This window comes from Protomyctophum parallelum, assembly GCF_964188405.1.
Source record: "Protomyctophum parallelum genome assembly, chromosome: 12".
Classification (NCBI taxonomy): domain Eukaryota; kingdom Metazoa; phylum Chordata; class Actinopteri; order Myctophiformes; family Myctophidae; genus Protomyctophum; species Protomyctophum parallelum.
Window position 1 is genome coordinate 50,780,303 of NC_139712.1, and position 19,593 is coordinate 50,799,895.

The window sequence follows — 19,593 nt, forward strand, 5'->3', positions numbered from 1 at the left end:
CAACTAAAAGAGAATGCATATATAATCACTAAATGACTAGAACAAACGTATAACCATCTGCTTCCGTACAGCTTTAATGGTAACGTGGTTTTATTTTAATGATAGCTTAATTATTGTTATTTTTTTCAACAGACCGCTGATTGTCTAATCAATGCATCATCTGCACCTGGCTCATATCATGCGTTGCTTGATTTTTTGCCGTAGGCCTCTTATCCAAAATGACAGCCATGTAAACAGAAGTCAGGATGCATAATTATTGCAGCTATAGATAAGTTCAAGAATGTTTATTTTATAAAGCAATGCAGTAAAACGGAATGTCGATTATTTGACAACACTTTATAACTTCCCATTGTTTTTTAGCCAGAACCAATTTGCACAGAGCTGGCATAAAATTGCGGTTTCCTTTTCAAATCAATCGAAATGTCCTGTAATGTTGTTGGTACTTTTTGTCCCATTCACTTTCACACTGGCGTCCCTTAATTAAGGGGCATGTCATCATCATTATAGAAAAACATTAAAAAAAATGTCCAAACCTTTAAAAAAAATGACCCAACTTAACTACAAGCTCACAATGCACTGTATCTCAAAGTGCTATATAGGGGCCGGGCTATAGTGATAATGAATACAAAGTAAGTTATAGCAGGATGCATTTAATACAAAATCGCCTACAGAATGTTTCCCTAGTGTTGAAATGTCAGTGTGTTGCAGCAGATGTCATGGGAGCGTCGCTGACCAGAGCAGTCCAGTGGACCGCTGGCAACAAGCTGGAAATCACACCTATCAACGAGACCCTGCTGAAAGAGATCCTGAGCTTCGTGGAGCACTTCAGCTCTAAACACCCACAGGAGGCAAAGCATGTGTTCAAAGAGCCACTGCAGTGGAGCACCACCACGGAGGCTTCTGATTTCAAAACAGACTATGACATCAGGTTAGTCTAATCATGAGCCAGGCAGCCTCCAGGATTATGTGTCTCTCTCTGCAGGATATGCTGTCACCAGTGGTGTCCAGATCTGTTTTACCTCCACATAAGTGTCCTGGCTCTATATTAATTTGTTTTTCAACTTCAGCAGAGACTTGACGCATTCTTTCTAGCCCACTCCGTGGCAAGGTTCTCTTCCGCTAATTTCAGCTTGTGGTTGAGCTTTTCACCTCATAGCCGCAAGCAGCAAGGCCACAAAATGCCAAACACAGACTCCATTTCTCCAATGTGCAAGCCTGGCTGATGAACAGAATGGGCCGCAATGACAGAAATGATTCAACAAAAAGATAATTAGAGCAATTTAATAGTTCTCATTATTTTGGCTATGTCAGCCTGTAGGTTTGATGACGTTGGTATCAATGAAGTTCTAAAGAAATGTAGTTTTCTTTCCTCCTTAGTGACACGACCGTACAGTCCCACGAGAAGGACGGCAGCGGACTTCCCTTGCTGCGGCTCTCGCCTCCAACTATTTCTGTGCGTTGCTTTGGCCAGCTCTCTAAACTGGTTCAGCTGTCACCCGATAAGAAGCTGAAGGAGGTTCGAGCTTGTCTGGAAGGTACTGTACAGTACGAGCATGGCAACCACAGGATGAGATGTGAATACCATTTGCATCCTAAGTAGTCCAGCCGCCAGCATAGTTCCATAACCCATAACTCCTTGTTATCTTCTACTTCTATCCAATTACACTGCCAACAGATAATGTTTGTAATACTTTACAGATACATTTGTTGTGGGAGGGCCAAGTGCCAAAACCAGATATGGTGATGGTGATACCATGATACAGTAGATGTTTATAGTCTGCCAAAGGGATAGAAGGAGAAGACTGTAAAACATACCCTATTTTATTTCCATTGCCAAGGGAGGGGTGTTGTATAAGATTGTTAAGTTTGTTTGAGATACTCAGACTATGCACGTTGTTGTCTCCTGCACACACTGGCAGGAGACAGTTTAAAAAAAGCATATTGGCCCTCTGTGTAACAGAGGCTCTTGGGCAGACCTAAATGGGTTACATTTAGTCAGAGAACTGAGAGCCTTTTTGTGGGACCCGGCCTCATTAAATCACACCAGAGCTCTTTCACGTGAGGGCGAGGGTGAAGGCCCTCCAATAATATTATGGGCCCTGTATCGACAATGTTAGAAATACCGCTGTAAAGTATACCCACCATTGTAACCTGAAAACACAGAGGCTACATATAGAGTCTCACCGATTTCATTATCCCGGCTCAGAAAATAGAGACCCTGTGATCAAGATTCTGGATGCCAGCTTCGCCAGCGTCCTGGAGGCGGAGGACACCTCCACGCTGGGTCTGGTGGACAACGTGAAGGCCGTGAACGAGGCGGGGGACTCTGAGCTCAGCGTTAAACTGTTCCTCTTGCTGCAGGACCTGGACAACCAGCTGCTCGGCATGTCCCTCAAACAGATACCACCGTGAGTGTAGCACTGTACCTTCCTCCAAATATGAACACATTCTGACCTGAGATCAGATTCATACGAGGTTTCCGCCGGACACACACTGGTCTGATTAACCCCATTCTGACCTGAGATCAGATTCTAAAAATGTCAGTTGCTCTTCGATTAAAAAAAAATAGCAGACCTACAAGCTCGTATCGCGCCACTCGGTGGCGCGATATGAGCTTGTAGATCTGCTATTTTTAAATAGCTAAAGCATAACATGATGCCGACACCAAAATGGGTGCCCGGTCAGAATGGGTTAACCACCATCCACCATGGCACCCTGCTTTGGATTAGAACAGCCAGGCGGTTTTTTTAGAGACAGAACCCACAAATGAATGAGATGAATTTCCTTGTTTGTTTTGGTTTCTTTTGTTTTGCCCATTTCATTACATTCATACGACAGGGATGTAACGCTGAGCCCGACGGCGGTGAACGATGAAGTGGAGCTGCTGAAATGTTTCTGCGGCGAGGAGGGGGAGAAGAGGAGGCTGTTGAAGTCTGTTCGATACACATCAGGTTTGAATTTACGCCGCCACGTTCCACCATGCGTTGCCGAGGGGGAAGCCATTTGCTATTAGGGGCTAATACTGGATGTTCCAAAATATAAGACGTCTGTGTTTCAACCTACTGCACCCCCCAAACCCCCGTCACCCCCGTCCCCCCCGTCCCCACATTTCCCCAAACCCACGCATCCCTCTGCAAAAAAACATGGAAGTCATTATATCTGTCAGACTTCAGTTTACTGAGACTTTCGACAATTTATTTACTGTGCATGCCTCGGTGCTGCATATTTGCAGCACCAATAAACATCCGTGAGAGGGCCATCCCCCACACGTGATAAAGTGATAAAATGCGGCCTTTGAAAAATATGTCCCCCCATATAATATTGCTACGGGTAAATTGAAACCTTCTATGCAAATACGCTTCAACTCTGCAATACCAGGCGGCCTTAAATTATGGCGGTGTCGTGATGTGGCCCTGGTTCCTCGGCAGATGATTTATAAAAGGGAGTCAAATCAAGACTAACCTGGGTCCATCTCTCAGACCTGCGCCGTGCGGAGTGATCTGTCATGCGACTTGGCAGCTCCGGCATTTGCGATGATTTCTCCTTTTGTGATGCTGTACTCTTTGAATCCATGGAAATTTACTCCCCCCCCCCCCCCCCCCCTTTTCTCCTTCTTTCTTCGGGGGGGAAAAATGGTGATGTGACCTGACCTGATTTCACTGCACTGCTATACATATTGATTACAGAGCCTGTTGTAGTATTTCTTCCCGGGCTGTCCGGGTGTGTTCTCTTTCCATATAGACTACCAGTTTTCCAATGGCTGTCGCAGCCCTCCCTGGAGGCAGGTGCACCATGAGATATGTTACCTTGTGATTGAGCCTCGTGACACCGAGAGCCTCTCCATCACCTGTAGCACAGCCGGGGTCTTCTTGAATAGGGTAAGACTGACAAGATAGGGCCACAGTGCACTACTGTATGTACCGTTAACATGAATGAGTCTTCCCTCCATATGACTTATGTTTTAGATACAGTACTTTAAATGTTGGCAAACTGTTTTATTGACCAGTTCATCTCTTTTAGAAGTTCCAACCCTTGTAAAATAAAAAATAAATAAAAATACCACATTGCGGTTGTATATGCCTCCGCCAACCAGTTGCGGTGTACATCCATTCCTGGCCAGACTCGTATAGTGTTGTAGTACTATGTAGTGACCTTGATGGAATTTATTTTGTGAGGTCATAATGACCTTGATTTTTGACCAGCTACTTCTAGTCGGTTAATCCATGAGTCCAAGTGGATCATTTGTTTCCGATGGTCATGAAAGAGAGTTTCCTGAGATATTGGGTCATTTGTAGGGATGACGATGTACTGACAGACTGACCTGAATACATAATACCTCCGGCCGCGCTTATCTGCTGGCATGCTGCATGTTTCTTTCTTATGCACTATTATACAGTAGTGCACTAGTGCTTTCTATGCTTTTTGACCATTATGAATCAATTTCTTATACTTTCATCTGTAAATTGTGCGGTGTCACTGTGCATACCTAATAAAGAGTAAAATGACACTATTTCATTCATATCACTGATAATTAGAATTTCTAAATCGTAAATTGTTGTGAGCTTGTAGATCTGCTATTTCTGAAAAAGTTTGATAGTGTAAAATAGAGCATAAAGCGATTAAGTAAAGGTCTCCACACACCGGGTGCGAATTCGGATTTTTTTTTTTTTTTTTTATCAAAGTTTTTTTATTAATGTTCACACGAAGATATTATACAACATTTTTCGAACATTTTTTCCCCTTTTTTCCCTCCCCCCAGAGTTCCCGCTCTGAAAGAGCCACAACCCCGGTACCTTGCACCATATGAAATAAAAGCACATACAAATATACATAGACATAATAGAAGACTAATAGAAGTATGCAAACAAATAATAATAATAATAATAATATGTACAAAAAAAAAAACAATAATAATAAAAAATAAATAAATAAAAATAAACGAATTCGGATTTATAAGCTGCGTTTCTCCATCGGTTTTCCGAAAAACGCGTCCAGTCGTGTGCAACCACCTTATGTGTCGATGAAAAGCAAATTTATCAATCTGTGTTATATGGACTGATTCCCATGAAGCCTTTGTTCAATGTTCACATCAACTCACGGACCTCAATCTGTGTGCAATTAATCATAAGAGAACGTTTTGCATGCCACGTCTGCCTTTCAATCTTCGGTTTCCTCTGGTGACAAGCCCCTACATTTCCTGTCTTATTTATTCACCTGGAAATAGTTCAGCTATTAGGTAAAAAATAAATACTACACTATAAATATCTGGGTGTTGCCCAATGGGTGACATTGAGGCAAACCGAACCCCAAAGATTAGGAAGGTTTTAGCCATAATGAAGCTGTTTTATCCCATTCTGACCGGGCGGGCACCCATTTTGGTGCCGGCATCATGTTATGCTTTAGCTATTGAAAAATAGCAGATCTACAAGCTCATATCGCGCCACCGAGTGGCGCGATACGAGCTTGTAGGTCTGCTATTTTTTGAAAAATCGAAGAACGACTGACATTTTTAGAATCTGATCTCGGGTCAGAATGGGTTAATCAGACCAGTGTGTGTCCATGTGGAAACCTCGTGTGAATCTGATCTCAGGTCAGAATGGGTTAAGTGCGTTTAGACTTCCCGACCTTTTTAGGCCGCCCATCGATAGTCTGCAGTTTCAAACCTCAGTTATTCAAACAGACAGTATTAAATTAATGAGGCTTTTTCCCCCCTTTCCCCAACATTGTTTTCACAGGGCATTAAACGAGAGGAGAACGCCTACGAGCGAACGAGTGACGTCTACAAAGACCTGGTGACGCTCCTGAAGAGCAAGTCCTCCTATTTTGCAGAGAACATAAATGAGCAGGTAATAATAATAATAATAATACTTTTTATATTGCACTTTGCACTGGCCGTGCTGTTAGTTAGCCTGTCGCGTGTCACCCTCCTCCACTGTAGTGCGTGCATGTGCACATCATCTTGTTACCGGGGCGGACCAGGGTTTTTTTCCAAATCACTGAATGCTCCTTTAATATTACATTTAAAAAAAGGTCTAAGGTATTGCAGAATTCATTGCAGCGACAGATGTACACTTTTAACAGTTTCAACATGGTATCCCTATTTTGGGGCATGTCATTAGGAATGTTCAAAAAAAATGTTTCAAAATGGCAGATCTACAAGATCACAATGCGTTGTGACGCGGCAAATTGTGAGCTCGTATTTTGGCTGTCGTCGCTGTTCGCTGCATGGCGAAGTTTATGGAGCTTAAGTGGTTAAGCACACTTTTTGCCCCACAAAAGCATACAAGCCGGGTGCGTTCAAGTGCCTCTTTGTCTGTTAACTGGGCCCTCCTCCTCCTCCTCCTCCTGATTTGACTGATTCTCTGTATGTGAGTCATGTGTGCTGGGATGTTGAAGGCAGTGTCTGCGCCGCTCCTCTTGCTATAGTGAGCTAGTGTCTGCTTGTCACTGTGCTGAAAACTCTGTGACGCGTCCCGCATGCTGCGCCCTGGTTTAACACAATGTCAAACAGCCCCGTAGAGACGGCGCGCACAGCACACGCATGTGCGCGCACACACATGGTGCATGTGCAGACATTGAAAATGCACATGATTCATTCAGTAGTGCCGTTTCCTGCTTAAGTGATTTGATGAAATAACAAATCACCTCGATAATGGCTACCAGCTGTGCACCAAAATCTGTTCATCATTTTGAAAATATGAGAATGCTTTTTTTTTTCTCTCTCACTCGTGCTGATGTTGGTTGGAAAATGTGGCATCATCACATGAGGCTCATCAGACGTCTGAAGCCCCTCATTGTTTGGGTGGCTGCTCACCATGCAGCTCTCCCACCATCTCTGTAGACAGAAGAGGCAGATGCTGTTACAGCATGACCAATAAGGTCATTTCGTCAATTTTGACGACATCGGTATTGGCAATTATGCAGTTGATGTGTCCCCCTATTTTTCGTTTTCAAACATTTTCAAAAAAGATTAGATTTTAGGCCTAATAAGTGGTTAAACAAAGTATATAAGTATATATTTGTTTTAATATTTGCATTTATTTTTTCACAAGTTCAATGTTCAAAACTTTTTCATATTGATTTCAAATCTTCTTTTCTATCCTTTTTTTAATTTTTTTTAAATAAAATATCGTCAAAACACCGGTATTAATTGATGGTTCTAGGGACATTCTTGGGAGTCTGTATTGGACCCAAAAACCTGACATCGGTCGTCCATCGGTCTCTGCTGTGATCTTATATTGTGCCATTTGCATTCTTTTGGGGCCACTCATCATTTTAATTGCCAATCAAAATGTAAATGTATGATGAAGCACTGTTTACTTTGCACATCTTGCGGTTAAAATGAGACACTCCAAAAATAAGAGTATCTGTTGGAGTGATGGGATTCCCGGCTGTAAAACAGGGTGGACATTAAGGAGATGTATTTTTTCTTCAAAATGACTTTTAGCAACTATTCTAAATGAGAAAAGGGCCAAACGAGTTCACTGAACTATTCGGCATGTGAGGCAACCCCTGGGACCAAAAAGCTTGCGACAAAAGAAATCTTTTAACAAAAAAACTAAAATGCTTACTGGACCCTAATTGCCATAAGGGATTTTCCGTACGCTTGTATGTAAAATGCCAGGACATTTACTGCTGTAAGTGGCCTTTATAGCAGCAATTTCTGTTCAGCCGTTTTTGAAATAACATTATACTGGGCTCGTATACAGAACACAGCGGCGTACAGTAGACCTTCGGCGATATCTGTCAAATTGTGGTTGGTCAGTGTGACTTTTTTCCAGAAGGTGATAGTGACAGCGAGCCAAGCCTTTGAGTGGCAGGGTAAATGAAGGCATTATTAAGCCATTTTGAGCGGGAACCCCTTTTGTTGTTAAAAACATTGTTATAATTTAGCTATTGAAACATAGCAGATCTACAAGCTCATAGCGTGCCACCGAGTGGCGTGCTATGAACTTGTAGGTCTGCTATTTTTGAAAAATCGTTAAAATGTGCCTCGCATCTTTCAGAAAATTGTCATTTAGAAAACGTTTTTTTATTTTATTTCAACGTCAGGCCTGAATGGTTTAAGCCGATGAGTGTTTCCAGCCTGAGGCGTGTATAAAAAGAAAGAGAGGAAAAAAAAGAAGCACATCCAGGCTTTTATGTTTTATGATTCCTGTGTGAAGAGTGATGCCATGAGCAGAACTATGTAAAGATGATGAACAGAGGCCGTAAAAACCGCTGTGAATGAGTTTGCTGAGACACAAATCATGTCAAGGTCTTCTTCTCTCTGTCTCTTCTGCTCCTTTGAAGTTGGCCTGGTTATATCCAACATAACATAACTGGGGATGTACGTCCAGCGTGTTATATGCACTTATCCATTTAGAAAACAAAACGTTTTCTTAAACGCTTTGCATGTTGAACCCTTTTATGACTGGATAATCAATTCATTGGAAGGTTTGGTCCTACTTGACCAAGACTGTTCTAGTAGATTTGTCATTTTTATGCTTTTTCCCCCCCATGTTGAATTAATAATTTATTTGACAAAATGATGAGCACATTATCTTAATATAAGATATAACATATCTTGTAAACTCTAGATATAAGTCATATAACCCTTACATTTTAAATGAAATAATCTATGGGTGACCCGGGCCACTGGTAAGCCCAGTCTGGCAGTGTGCCGCGGGTTCGACTCCCGATCCCGACAGCCTTTAGTGCATGTCACCCCCCCCCATATTTCTCCCCATTTCCTGTCAGCCTACTGTCTATCTCTCTATAAAAAATATAAAATAAAGGCGAAAGCCACAAAAAACATTTGCGGGTAGGTGTTTAGGGGCCTGATTCAGAGAACTATGCTGTGTTTTCAATGTGTTTTGTGTGTGGCTGATGATAGTAGCACGTACAGCCTGGGGTGCAAAGGGCCTTTGATATCCCAAATTATAGAGACAGTAATTACTGTATATAATTGCAGCCACTCTTTAGGTCGAGAACCAGCTTGACCAGCATGTAAATTAGCGAGTGAACAATCGCAGTGAAAGTCAGGTCACACGATCCAGAACAGCTCCAGCCCAGTTCTCTGATTGCAACGCACAGAGAGCCCGAGCACAGCAGGTAATGGCCAAAGATAACAACACTTAATCTTCAAAACATATCTACTCGTTTTCCAGCATGAGAAAGCATATCTTTTTGAGAATTTTATAGCATCAGACAGTCTCCATCAAACCTATGCGGAGGCAGCCAGAGGGAGAGAACGGCTGCGACACGGGGAGGAAGCAGGCTCAACTTCTCTGTTGGCTAGTTGTCGATTCCTTTTGACATCGTGGCGTGATTGGAAATTGGACATTGCTGTGTATTTGCATGTGCGACGCACACTCGCTGAGAAGCAGGCTCCCCCTCCCACCTCTCCCTTTGCTCTCGAGACGTTTTGTTATTCGGGTTTTGAAATTAATATGGCCAGCTTCTCTGTCATAATCACTCAGCAGACGGCTGTTTGCGTCTCGTCACTGACAGCTATTTTAGCGATGAAAATTTGCTGCACTGCTGATTTTCCACCAGTGTGGTTTTGAAGCAATTAGATTCAAGTCTTCCCCCGAACACATGTAAATATTTGGGAGGTTCAGGTTTTTTAGTGCCTGAGCTGAAGGCTTGGACGGAAACAAAGCGAGTGAAAGATATAAGTCTCGCTAATGACCGAAAATTGCCTACTATAAAAATATTTGTTGCTGAGAAATGTTTGGAGAGCAGCCTGCGTCAGTTCTGTTTAACATGGCCTTTGTCTGGCTGTCTGCTGGTCTTTAGTTTGTTCTTATGAAGAAAGAGCCACCTGTAATGGGGCCCGGCGCTGTAATGGGGCCCGGCCCGGCCCGGCGCTGTGGCATGCCACAGAATCTGGACTGCGTCCTCTAGTCCTGCTTCAGCTCATGGACTTTGTCCATTCCAAGTATAATGGGATTGAATAAGGTCGGATCATGCCTCAATAAAACCCAATTGTGCCGTTGTGTTGGAGTGGAGTGGTTCTGCCTGGCCTTCCAGCAGCAGGTCACTTCATGTTTTATGACAAGCTAATTCATTGGAAAAGAGACTGACTGGGCATGCTTGGTTCTGGTCTATATATGTGAAAACAACCCATAGAAATCCATGTTAACTCTTTTCCCCTGCCATGAAGAAAATAATAATAATAGAACCCGAGCTCGGGGTAACCTATGACGGTTCCAGGCTATTTTCTACGGAACAGGTGTCTGTGATTAAATAACGTTCCTGCCTGCAAACCATTCATATGTGTCTTGTTGGCATTCTTATGCAGGTTGTAAAGTTGGGTAAAAAGACCTTCAAAACTTTAAAAAAAGAAGAAGAAAAAAAAATCATCGCCGAATAACAGTGACACAAAGGCTCTACTTTGTCCGTGCCAAGCTGCAAGGTTTAACCTCGAGGAATGTAGAGAAACAATAAACTTTTGATATTGTTCAGCCAATTAACAGAGAGCGGGACCCTCTTCGGTGTAAAACACAGGGAACGTGTTATTTTATTCCCAAGGCTCAATAAAGGCTGAATTGTTATCCAGGCCTGGGGATTGTTGAGAGTTTTTATGTGACCGGTCACTGATACTGTTTCAGAACCCTGATTAGTTTTTTATACGGCTCTTCTCAGCTCACGATGGCCAGCAGCCTCTTACTGTACGCGTCAGCGCGTGATGTGTCTTAACTCTTACACAGTGAATAAAGGGGCATCATGTCAAGATGTTGATGGAAAATATGTCCCATAACTTGGGGGACAATATAATATCACTCATGATTTTGTTAAAGGAAGGGTGCTGCAGAAGGAAGGACTTTTCTTTTAACAACCCAAATTCATTGTATATCTCACTGCTATAGTGTCTATTTCAGAGGTCTTTTTTCCTCACTCTCCCAAACCCTTGTCTGTTTTTTCCCCCCTGTCTCACCAACAGGATTTCGCAGTTCAAGAAGAACTTCCATCAACAGCGAAAATCCAACATGTGGAATCGGTTGACGCGGAGGAACAAGGCCAAGCCCGAAGGTCTTACGAGCATCAGGAAAAGAATGTGCATGAGAAGGCCAGACAACAGCGCACGCCGAACAAGCCAGGCGGCAGAAAGAAATTAGAACCATCTCCGAAGTGGAAGAATCTCGGCCTGGTGTCTCCCTATGAGTATGTGATGATTCCACTACCCCTGTTGATGTGTTCTGAAATATTGTCTGGGTCACTGACTGCGTACCAAGCATGGGATGGCTTTCTCTGGCGGACTCGTTAAGCAAAGTTCATACTTGGTCGCAAGACCGTTTTGCACAATTGCACAATCTACAAGTTCACAATGCATTGTAGATCTCCAATTTTCGTGGTGCGACTCCTTTGTACAACGAAGCATAAATTAAGCGCCGGGGGTTGAAATGCCACAAGCATGCTCTCACTGCATCTTCTCCAATGCCAGCAGTCACACATTATCTAGCCGTGGTTTCATGTTTTATACGTTTACTTACAGATGCTCTTAACCCATTCTGACCGCGCACCCATTTTGGTGTCAGCATCATGTTATGCTTTAGCTATTTAAAAATAGCAGATCTACAAGCTCATATCGCGCCACCGAGTGGCGCGATACGAGCTTGTAGGTCTGCTATTTTTTGAAAAATCAAAGAACGACTGACATTTTTAGAATCTGATCTCAGGTCAGAATGGGTTCATCAGACCAGTGTGTGTCCGGCGGAAACCTCGTATGAATCTGATCTCAGGTCAGAATGGGTTAAGTTGATGTCTGTGTTCGCAGCGTGGAAAACCCTCTCCCAATTACAGACGGAAAAGCCGGGAGAGGTCTCACAAGAAATCCCCAAATGATATATCACACATGGTCTTTGATTGATAAATAGATCTAGCAGGGCCTGAGCTTTCGCAGCTGTACCTTGTGATAACTACCCCCACCCTCACCAGTCACCATTTGAGGGGCAATTGGCTCATGATAAAAGTACCTAAATAGCACAGCGATCCCTCGTCTAGAATTGTTAAATAATGATCACGTTAGAGACATAACCATTTCGCAAAATAGAAAAGGGCATAACGGCTCCTCATTTCATGTGATGATTACAGGGAAGTGGGGGGAAAGAAGAGAGGTGGAAAGGCGTCTGGGAGGGAGAGGCCCGCTGAGATACGGGACAAGACGCTGAGATCAGAGAGCAAGAAGAAGTCTGCCTTCTCAGCGCCGTCCTCACCCGGGCACCAGGCGACGCACAAAACGTAAGTTCTCCCCCACAGTGACTTCTCCTTGGCCCGATGCCATAATGGTTACCCCCCTTTCCACCTCTGCAGATGGAGTACGTTACATGAGATTAAATCACACGCAGAGATTGGCCAAAATGCTTATTTTGGTGGTAGGGGGGGTGGGTTTAACGGCGGCGATATCTTCAGTGGAAACTGCAAATAATTTGAGGCAGCGTACAGTATAGGCCAACCTACACGTCTCTTGTCTCCTGGCAGCTGAGCTTCTCCCCACAGCTGTCCTTATAATTGTGCCTGCCAATGTACACAGGGCCCCTGCAGTAATACATTTACTGGGACCATTCTAGCCACTGTTCAATGATAGCGGTTTTATGCTGCTCGCCAGTTAAAACTGGGTAATGTGTGTATACTTCTGAAAAGGGGCTCAGCAGTCAGCAACTGTTATCTCAGGCACATTGATGATCACACACACACACAGTCACACACACACACACACACACACACACTCACTCAATTGCTACGCTAAAAGCATTGTTGTCGCTGTTGTTTCGGCACTGCTTGGAAAATGCTTGGTTCACGTCGGCGGCGGCTCACTTCCTCTCACAATGGGCTCCCCTGGAAATGCTATCTGTGCGTCTACATGGGAACTGTCTCCCCGCGGCCCCATTTGAACGCGTACCAAATTTCATTGCTCCGCGGTGCGCAATTTTCATGACACAGTTATCCGAGTGGCCCGGGCGACTTTGAAAAACGCCATCTGCCATTTGTGTTTGCGTGTGTGTGCATGGTCGTGTGTGTATGATGATGGCTCCAGTCATCCCAGGCACTTTCCTTCCAGCCATCGCGTGCCCCGCTGCTCCTTAGATTTTGTGGAAGTTCAAACTCGACACTCGGATTTCAGCGAGGCTCTTTCAATGGAGCTGGTCGTGTAGGACGCTCACTGATCGTTTTCCTATTTCAAAAACACAGGAAAGAACTTAGAAGCCGAGACGCACATGATGCGCACACAAAATAAATATGTAAAACGTTTGGGTGTAATTGATATCCTTGATGGTCATAACATGGCACTCTCCATCCCTTTTTTAGGAATTATACTGTATGTATTGTCTAGTTGTTATACTAGCCCTCGCTTTTGTAGGTTGCAATCCTGTGTGTGTGTGTGTGTGTGTGTGTGTGTGTGTGTGTGTGTGTGTGTGTGCGTGCGTGCGCAGTGGATCTATCTACCTATCGTGACCTTTGTGTGCAGGAGGACCTCGACAGCAGGAGGCGCGCCGGCGGAGGAGTTGAGCGAGAGTTCTTCGGAGAGCGAGGAGGACGAGGAGCAGCCGGAGCGCCGGGCAGAGAGCAACATCGACCTGCCCTCGGAATACTGGCAGATCCAGAAGCTGGTGAAGTACCTTAAGGTACAGTAAAGCACTGCCCCCCCCACCCACACAGGAAATAAGGGCATGTCGTGTCGCGCACCGCCGATCTACAAGCTCACGACGCGCCGTCTCGCTGCTCACATTTTGTGAGCTTCTAGATCGGCTTCTATTTTTGGTTGCGCAACACCAGCATGCAGCCGAATATAAATCATCACCCTTAAGTATCCAACCTTTTAAAAACAGTGCTCTGCAGAGAAACATGTACTGTACCACCGCAGGCAAAGGTCGCAACTGACAGGAAATGGTAAAATCCTGTGATCCGTACTGGAATTTTGATGCCGACCCCCGAGTCAATACTCAAAACATCAAAGGCGTTTCTCCCTTGAAGGGCTTCACTTGTAGTCGAAAATATAAAAATGTCGTCGGGGGCTTGAAAACTGCCATGAATATATACAGCAAAGGAGAGGTTCTGACCGCTGTCCAAACGGCACGCAGAATAATTACAATGCATCATAATTCCACCTGCCCTGCGTCGGCCTGTGTAGCGTGTTGCATCAGGGTGTCATTCGATAAGGAGGGCGGGACGACGTCAGATGAAATAACCTACACGGCGATCCAGCTCCAAGCCGTGCTTTGTAGTGGGGGTGGGGGGTGGGGGGGACGGGGGGGGGGGGGGACGGTGCACGCCGTATTGAAGTGGTTGGCTCGGCCCGTGGATTCCTGGGTTTCTGACACAGGGCTGTTTGGTTACGCGTGTGAGCCAAGGCACAAGGAGAGGGAAAGAGAGCTGTCTTGACAGCGGCAGCTGTACGCTCTGTTTGCCCACACCGCAGAAGCATAAAAATGAAGCGCGCCTGTGAAAGGTCTTGACAGTGCATATGGTGAATATTAATGTGTCAAAACACATGGCGGGAGGGGGGGGGGGGGGGAGAGGACAGAAACGCCAGTGACCCAGGCTGACTGTGAACGCAGCGGGGCCACTTGACTTCAGATGTCCGTTTTTCTCTGGATGATGCTACACAGTACAATCCACAGTGTACAAATCAGTCAGTTTTTAAAACTTTACAGAGATAATAAAGAGAAAAAGATAAGATAATTAGCATTTTCATGATACTAATTTAATCCAATCAGGAGAGAGAACTCATACAGGATATAAAAAGGGCAATTGGAAATTATGAAACAAAAGAAAAATAAGCAGGCGAAGTTTTTAATGGAATCAAATCGACGTTGATAAATGTGTTCTTTATCCAGATTGGTTCCAATTGGTGCCACACCTGAAACCCATTTTGGGCGGGAACCCCTCTTGGTGTTAAACGTTATGTTATAATTTAGCTATTGAAAAATAGCTATGGCGCGCTACGAGCTTGTAGGTCTGCTTAAAATGTGGCGCAAATCTTTTAATATATATTCTTTGAAAGTGAATGTTTTTAACTCGGGTCTAAATGGATTAAGCCATTCTGACCGGGCACCCATGTTGGTGTCAGCATCATGTTATGCTTTAGCTATTTAAAAATAGCAGATCTACAAGCTCATATCGCGCCACCGAGTGGCACGATACGAGCTTGTAGGTCTGCTATTTTTGAATAATCGAAGAACGACTGACATTTTTTAGAATCTGATCTCGGGTCAGAATGGGTTCATCAGACCAGTGTGTGTCCGGCGGAAACCTCGTATGAATCTGATCTCAGGTCAGAATGGGTTAAGACTGTGTAAGACTGATCGTTAAAATGTGGCGCAAATCTTTTAATATATATTCTTTGAAAGTGAATGTTTTTAACTCGGGTCTAAAAGGATTAAAGAGCTGGAGAGACCCCTGTTACTGAACAAACACTCTAATGACTACTATGGGAATATACAGTAGAGCTTCAACTTTTAAACAAAAGAGCTTAAGTTGTGACTCTAGGTAGAACCTGGGGTAGAGTTTCAGCCTGTACACATTCCATGACAACATAGAAGGCAAACTGTAGGTGTCGGACAAATATATATTATGTGTAAAAAGTTGCTGTTATTTCAGTGTGGAAAAATAGTGTACATTACAGTGTTTTGTATGAATTTATGAATAGCATTATTAGATATAAGGGGGGGGATTTGTGAGCTGTGTTTTGTGGCGCGGTGCCTAATAAGATCATTGGCCAGGGCCACGGCGTAAATCTCGTAAAGAAAACACAACCTGCAAAAAGTTCGGCTCTCCATCGATATTTTTAGCTAAACCAAATAGAATATATAATGGAAGAAAATGTACCTCTGCTGGCACGCGCTCTGAAAGCAAGCTGCCTGCTCCTATCCAAAAAACATGAATGCCAAGATGTGAGCGATGTGAAAGTGGCAAATTTCAGATAAAGAAATCTCAGTGCGCTTGTATATATTCGAATTTTATGCAGGACCGTACGGGCACATGCCGCTTTTTAGTTTTTTGTTGTGTGTATGTGCGTGTTTCTATGGTGTTCCCACATCCACTCGAGGATCTGACATACAGTATCCCAACCTTCTATCTGTCTGGAAACCACACCACACCGCACAGTTATTTATGGGGTTTGTCCACCAGTCATGTTATAATATCATTACCATCGCAGGCTCAAAGCTCATCACGGGCCAAGTTAAATATCTGTTTTATTTTAGGAGAGGGCTCCGTTCGTTGTGTTCCTCCCCACGGCGCTCTCTATAGCTGCAGACAACACACAGACCAGATCAAATGATTGCTCTGCTTGGCATCGCAATCACATTATTATATTCATTTCACGATGCTGCCTGGTGGGCGCTAATGTGTTTATACAGTCTATACCTAGAGTATGTGCTGTTAAACAGTATGTCATATCAACTCCACCCGGCACACACACATGCACGCACACGCGCACGCGCACACACACACACACACACACACACACACACACACACACACACACACACACACACACACACACACACACACACACACACACACACACACACACACACACACACACACACACACACACACACACACACACACACACACACACACGCACGCACGCGATGGCACTGGAAAACAAGCACAGTAATATCTCAATCACACGCCAACAATACCTAATCTACAGGCTCACAGTATGTCACGGGTGGAACGCATAGTGACACGATAAAGTATTAAGACTGTGTAGGCAATTCAGTTAGTGATGAAAGAAATGACCATTTTCCATAGCACATCATTTTTGTGATTAGCCTACCAGGCTACCTTTTGTATGGTTGTTTTTACCAGAACCAAATAGCCACAATAATTACATGGTGCGTTTGGCAACGAGCCAATTGGTTCTACTTTCACGGTGTCACCGAAGCTGCTGTCAGTTACCCTGCTTGTGCCCTGCTGGTTCTGATCAGTGGCAGGTGAGGCGAGGCCCTTCTACAGAGGAGGCTTTCTTCACCTTCAATCATTTTAACATCCTTTCAGCTTTTTAGTAAATACCTTATAGCTTGATTTGTTTGCACAAATTACTAGATTAATGTTTGACATTTCACTGATTTCAGGATCATGTACATTAACCTATTCTGACCTGAGATCAGATTCATACGAGGTTTCCACTGGACACACACTGGCATAGGCGGCGGGTGCGTTTTACGTTTGGGTAGGCTATAGAATTGCGTTGGGGGGGGATTCTCGCGGCCGAGCGGAGCGAGGCCGCCGCCGCGGATTTATTTATTTATTTATTTCCCAGATGGTCTAAAAATGAGTTATTTAGCATACTTTTACCAATGAATTAGCCTATACACAGACAACGACTTTTGGAAGTCTTTTTATCAAGTCTCGAGTCAGTCAGTCAGTGACAGTGTAGATTACCCGGCGGTGTTGGCGTGTTGCTGCCCCTCCGGGAGTCGCGGCTCATGGCTCTCCACAGACGGCACAGAGACAGCAGTCACTCCGCTGAACGTGCCAGTGTTGCCGCAGTGGTGTGAACTGTGAACCGTGCGGGCACTGGCGCTGCTGAGTTCTGACACCTTCTATAATGCTGCGCACATATATTATATATATAAAAAAAATACCCAGCATAATTTTTGGGAAGGCTAAGCCTTCCCTAGCCTTATGCACCCGCCGCCTATGCACACTGGTCTGATGAACCCATTATGACCTGAGATCAGATTCTAAAAAATGTCAGTCGCTCTTCGATTTTTCAAAAATAGCAGATCTACAAGCTCGTATCGCGCCACTCGGTGGCGCGATACGAGCTTGTAGATCTGCTATTTTTCAATAGCTAAAGCATAACATGATGCTAACACCAAAATGGGTTCCCGTTCAGAATGGGTTAACATCCTTTCAGCTTTTTAGTAAATACCTTATAGCTTGATTTGTTTGCATAAATTACTAGATTAATGTTTGACATTTCACTGATTTCAGGATCATGTACATTAAGAAATATTGTATAACTTGGATGCATGATGAAGTTCCAGATATTCCATCATCATCCAACAAATTGAACTATCCCCATTAGTTGTTTTTCCAATTACTGTACGTTTTCTGAAATCAATATTAACGTGAACCCTAAACAAGGCAAAGCTGTAGTGCTTTGTTGTGTCTTTTAATCCTCTTAATAGCAGACTTTGTATTGAAATGTGCTTTCCTGTACTTATTCTACAAGCTGTTAATAAAGTTTTCAGTCAAAACCTTGGCAAGTGTTATAGGTGCATGCAGTTGTAAGGTGTCAGTGGGTCAGCAGAGCTGAGCTGCTTTTATCCATTCATTTGAACCTTGTGTTTGCAGACCTGTCTGTAAGTCTGCTTGCCCTCTGCTGGCCATTGGCGGTACTACTGTTCCAGCCCGCTCTCCTGAGAACTAATTCTCCTAAATTGCTACAGTAAAAAGTTAATCCTGCCTCCAGTGCAGGTAAATCCAGTGCCGGCTCATTTTCTCACCAGAGGTGAATTTGTAGTTAATTATGCTGTGTGCCGTTAAGCATCGGAGGTACTATTTTAAGAACCAAAGGGCTCTGTTAAAAGCTTAACATTTTTAAAAACCCTTGTAATGCCTTTACAGCATGTCTAGTCTGGAGGTTTTTCTCAAGGAGCAGAAATAGTTGCATAATTCCACGCTCATGAGTAAAGCATCCTTCTATAATTCAAAGAACGTTTTGCTTCTCATTTGTTTGCTCGGTACCGTCCGTTCTTACCGCGGCGAGGAACGGTGGGGGCCCAATTGAGCGATCAGGTTTTGCTTTATTGGAGATCCTGTGTCAAATACGAAGCATAGAGACCACCGTTAATTATCCGTTCCCTCCCCCCTGTCCGTTTGCCCGTAATGGAACAGGCAGGAGTCGCGGGACGAGCTTTTTTGCTCTTTTCATTAGTACCACTTTGCTCCGAGTCGTCGGGCTGCAGAGACGAGCCGGCTCTGGGAGAAAGTTGAAACCACATCGTCCTCCAGGACTCGACCTCTGCCAGAACGCAGCGCTTCTTTCTTGCACACTGACGTCCGTGAACCACAAGGCAGTGGCTTCTGTCCACCTGTCACCACTCCAGCATGTGACACACACACACACACTCAGACTCACAGGCACACACGCGCACGTTGCACGCGCACATGCGTTGCCCTCTTGACCAGCAGCGGCGCATGCATACAACAACACACCACACACACCGCTACGCCACGCTGTAAAAGAAGGGGCTTGGGGTCAACACGGCATCACTGACAGTTCTATTAACCCTGTCCCTGCTCCGGCAGGGTTAGCACTGTGATTTATACGCCAGGCGTGGCTGAGGCATGCAAGGCCGTCTGACAACCAACCAGAACTCTGCTGAGCGGTGTGTGTGTGTCTGCTATCTGTGCGTCTGTGTGTGAAAACGTTTCCTTTTGACCTGCTGGAGCCCTATAGGCCGAAAGGAGGAGACCAAATGCATAAAGCATCTTTAAGTGGCTCATATCACTTTCACATTGTGAATTTAATTTGACCGCTCAGCGTGGTAAATCTCCTGTAAATCCCCTTTTTTTCAGATGAGGGGATACATCACTTACATAATGATCTTAATAACCGTTTCCTAGAAGGATTACTGTTTGAATTGT

At 44.2% G+C, this 19,593-nt stretch overlaps 1 protein-coding gene across 1 annotated transcript in view; it reads left to right on the top strand.

The window, feature by feature from the left end:
• Positions 1 to 716: 716 nt before the first annotated feature.
• Positions 717 to 19,593, top strand: part of odad2 (outer dynein arm docking complex subunit 2) — a gene marked incomplete at its 5' end in the record, with an annotated part of 96,255 nt that continues 77,378 nt past the window's right edge. Inside the window, 8 exons of the mRNA XM_083777823.1 lie at positions 717 to 928; positions 1,378 to 1,535; positions 2,207 to 2,408; positions 2,839 to 2,951; positions 3,742 to 3,878; positions 5,736 to 5,846; positions 10,928 to 11,148; positions 13,454 to 13,610. Coding sequence (XP_083633949.1) covers positions 717 to 928; positions 1,378 to 1,535; positions 2,207 to 2,408; positions 2,839 to 2,951; positions 3,742 to 3,878; positions 5,736 to 5,846; positions 10,928 to 11,148; positions 13,454 to 13,610 — 1,311 coding nt within the window. The remainder of the gene's footprint in view (positions 929 to 1,377; positions 1,536 to 2,206; positions 2,409 to 2,838; positions 2,952 to 3,741; positions 3,879 to 5,735; positions 5,847 to 10,927; positions 11,149 to 13,453; positions 13,611 to 19,593) is intronic.